Genomic DNA, 4006 nt, shown 5'->3' with positions numbered 1-4006 from the left:
GCAGCCGGCCGGACTCCAGCGCGGCCGCAGCACCATCCAGCCCCCGGTGGCCACCGCAGCTTTTTCGGTGGCTCCCGCTGCAGCCTGAGAGCCAGAGACCCACGGCCGCCTTTGCAGGCAGCATGTCAGCCCCGCCGGACCCCCAGGACCTGCTGCTGGCGGGCACTGGGGGGCACTGGGCTGCGGACGGGGCGGACCAATATGCAGCTGGTGCTCCGCTGCGGGATGGAGATGGGGCTCAGCAGCGGGAACAGCTGGTTTTCGGCTCCGCCAGGGAACACCCGCCAGTTGCCATGGCGACTGCATCCCCAGGTAAAAGGCGAGGGGTACCCAGGGATGCTCAACAAAGGCCCTGGCGGCAGCATCTCCTGGTTGTCTCGTCCCCGTCCCTTCCCCGGTTCATCTCCCAGCCTGGCTGCTTGGAAACATTACTAACGAGTTAGCGAGTGCATGTGGGAGAACAGAAAATAATGAGCAATCACGGCCTTTGCAAATAATCATTTTTGCTGATGTGGGGGAGGGTGGACGCAGGACACAGCCAAGTTCCCCAAAGCTCTTTGCAGTTTGCGAAGCACAGGACATCCGGATTTCAGTCAAATGTTAGAGGGCATTTCATTTCAGCTGATTTGATGGGGCTCTGTCCTCATTTGTCGAACACCTGTACACGTATGGAGTGGCAGATCTCAGAGGAGTTACTTCAGCTATTTCCCTTGCACCTGGAATTCCTGCATGGCCCCTTATGTTATTTCAAGATGTAGCTTTTAATGGAGTGCCTATTCTGAAGTGTTTATATATTTTCTGCATGCTTTTGAGACACATCCATTTAATCATGGACTTTTTGGTTGCTGTGTTTTCTTCCTTTTGCTTTTTAGGTGTATTTGACTTAAGGTACATTTAGGTTAGCTAGGGTCTGCAGGTTCCTTGATTTTCAGTTTACTTTTGGGATATATTTGATTTCTCTTGGTTTAGGGTTCCTTACTTGCATGTATTAGTAGCAGGTGTATATCTATTAATGAACCTCAGAAGGCTTCAGCTTCCAGTAGCTCCTGGTAGAAATGTTTGGGGGAAAATGACTCTATTTCCTTCTTGGTGACACTTCCCTACTTTCTTTCCCATTACTGCCCATCAGAGAACCCAAATAACCAAATAACCCAGCCCTGGGGGAGCTGGTGGATGCCATATAGATTCCTCTTCACTGGGAAGTAGATGTTTCCATTATACAGCCTGACAGCATTAAACTTGTCTTGAGTAAGTTGAGGGTTAGGGCTTGGGATGGGAATCAGTCTCCATTATGCAATAGCTGCAGGAGCATTAGGAACTGCATTTTTGGGCTGAGTCCCTTCTAATCCCCTCCAGTCAATCAGCACAAAGGGTAGCTGGCCAGAAACAACACAGTCTGCGTGACTACATGTATTATTCCATTGATACCCATCTGCATGGTTTTTTCAGAGTCTGAGTGTGCATCTGTGCATGTGTGTGCTCTCAATATGGATGTTTCCCTGGTGCTTTTCTGTCTGCTTGATGCTACTGAGTTCAGTAGTAAAATGGGATCTAACGCCCATTGGCTTATGTGGGAAATGTTTTGTTGTTCTGCAGCTTTGGGCAGGCAGCTAATCTGCTGATGTGCTGCTCATTCGCTGATCTGAGTAGTAGGTTGTGAAACGTGATTTTTTACTGGAGAGGGAGGCAGATGGCTTGTAATGTAAGGCTGTTCTAGGTGTGGGGGGCGTGTGTGTGAAGAGGGGCAGGATTGGGGTCTCCAGGTAGCATTGACTCAACAGCTTAATGACCTGAAGAAGGGGGAAAGGATCTTGTGAGCTTCTGTTGTTCACTAATGGATAAAAATATGGTCATGCTGAATCTGAGCATCCAGAACAAAGAGGAGTGGTCTCTTAAATTGTGTAAATCCCTGTTAAGTTGAATGACTGTCTGATACTGATACTGCTTACATTTAATGAAGGCTTCTTCAGGCTTAACCTGATCTGTAGATTCAGGCTAATAGAATGCAGAATAGACAGAATGAGTGAAAGAAAAAAAGAAGGAAAGAAAGAAGAAAAAAAAGAAGAAAGAAAAGGAAAAAGAGAAGCAAAGAAAATAATTTTTGGCTTTTGGAATCCTCTGCAAAGGGGCCTTAGACATGTTTGTTTGCATATGTCAAACTGTGACAAGGTAGAGATAAAGTGAACCATACAGACCTTTTTTGGTGTTTGCTAGCTGTAGATTGACAGACTGTCAAATTAGTAATATCATAAGAGTAGCAGCGTGTTTTAAACATTTCCCATTTTGTTCCCCCTGTTTAATAAAGTAACTGTGATGTGGTTTTGTGTATGTCTAGCCGACCATGGCAGACAGAGCAGCATCCCAACTGGTGCAGTCCTGCGCACACAGTCTTCTTTTCTGTTTGTGGCTGCAGCACCTGTATTTCTGTTCCACATTATGCAGGGATGCTGGTAATGTGGAACAGAAATACAGTTCCACAGCTGCAGCTCCCGCTCCCTTCAGCGGGGGAAGTAAATAATTTCCCTGTTCTCTCTGTGTGAACAAATATTCCTAAATTGCTGAATAAGAGGTCTGTCATATTGCTGAATATCTAAAACTGTCAAGTACTTCAGAAAAATCTTTAATTCTTCTGCTCAGAGGGGGATTCCTGCGTGTTCCTAAGCTGTAGGAATGGACCCAGCAGGAGGTATCTAGCTCCAGCAACTTACAACACTGCCCATAAACAGCCATAAACTTACAACACTCCCTATACAATGAGGCACCTGGGGACACTTTAGCCAAGAAACAGTGCATCCAAACAAGAATGAACTGGGTGGTATGTTTTCACGATAGTTGCCCTACACATCCCATATCGTCCTCCACACCTCTCAGACCAGTCTTTTTTGTGAAAAACATGGTTATGCTCTTTGAGGCACGAGAAGGGTTTGGAGACTGAAAGATTCTCCCAGCATGAAAACAACTGAAAATAAATAGTGGGATTTTATCACAAGTTGTACAGAAGTTTTCTTACACAACCTAAAAATTTGCAAACTTTCTGTGATCTCGGCTTTTGTTTTAAGTTTGAAAACCAGCCAGGGATTGTTGAAAGGTTCAGGAACACTTTCAGGCTGGCCATGGGCCCGGCTTTGAGCCAAACTGGCTTTGTGTCAAAACCTTGTGAGTGGTTTCTGAATGATGAAAAGCAATGGATTTTACTTCCCGTTCTTCAGATCGACCAAAATCGGCAATGATTGGGACTGCAGAAAAAAATTCCCACGAGGAGTGGAAAGCTCAGAGATTTCTCAAGCAAAGTCAAAGCAATCAGGAGCTGCAGATCCCACATCTGCTTCTCCTCCTGCAGAGCTACAAATGAAGATCGACTCCACTAGCTTCTGGGCAGAGACAAAGCAGTTTCTCTTGCTTTTGTACTTGGGCCCCGGGTTTTGCTGAAAATGATTCTCTCCCTCAAATAGAGAGTTTCTCTCCTTCCCAAAGATGAATTTGGTTCAGGGTGAGAGGAGCTTGCAGGCAGGTCTTGCAAGGACTGGAGAGTGAAGCAGTCCTGAAAGGCTGGTGAGCAATTGCGTGTTAGCGAAGAGAGCCCCATGTCACCCAACACACCATCTGGTCACAGATTCTGTTATTTATTTTTATACATCAACAGTGATTAAAATTCCTTGAAAAGAATTATTTTCAAAAATATTACACAGACTACCAGGCATTCCCGAGGATGAATACATATAGTTTCCTTTAGAGAAATGGCAAAATGTAAGAATGGACTGTACCTCCATGGTGCAGGTGTGTTTAGGGGGAAAAAGAGGGGGAAAAGGGCAGGAGCTCATTCAAATGGTGATTCCTGTGTCAGGATCTGGGAAGTTGTATGCAGCTTGTGCACTGGTGGATACCTGCAGGGTGATTTGCAGGCAGCAGTGAAATGTCCATACGTCCATGTAGCTGAGGTTGAGGGCTGCCAATGAGCCCTGCCTGCTGCTACTCACGCCAGGGTGCTCTTTGCCTTCAGACTGCA

General features: G+C 46.1%; 1 protein-coding gene across 1 annotated transcript in view; it reads left to right on the top strand.

The window, feature by feature from the left end:
- Positions 1 to 6: 6 nt before the first annotated feature.
- Positions 7 to 4006, top strand: part of LOC104623967 (reticulon-1-like) — a gene marked incomplete at its 3' end in the record, with an annotated part of 72749 nt that continues 68749 nt past the window's right edge. Inside the window, exon 1 of the mRNA XM_010291207.1 lies at positions 7 to 312. Within this exon, the coding sequence (XP_010289509.1) occupies positions 123 to 312 (190 nt within the window). The remainder of the gene's footprint in view (positions 313 to 4006) is intronic.

The sequence above is a fragment of the Phaethon lepturus genome, unplaced genomic scaffold (assembly GCF_000687285.1).
Source record: "Phaethon lepturus isolate BGI_N335 unplaced genomic scaffold, ASM68728v1 scaffold6997, whole genome shotgun sequence".
NCBI lineage: Eukaryota > Metazoa > Chordata > Aves > Phaethontiformes > Phaethontidae > Phaethon > Phaethon lepturus.
Note: the sequence above shows the minus strand (reverse complement) of the source record. Positions and strands in the feature narration are given on the sequence as shown.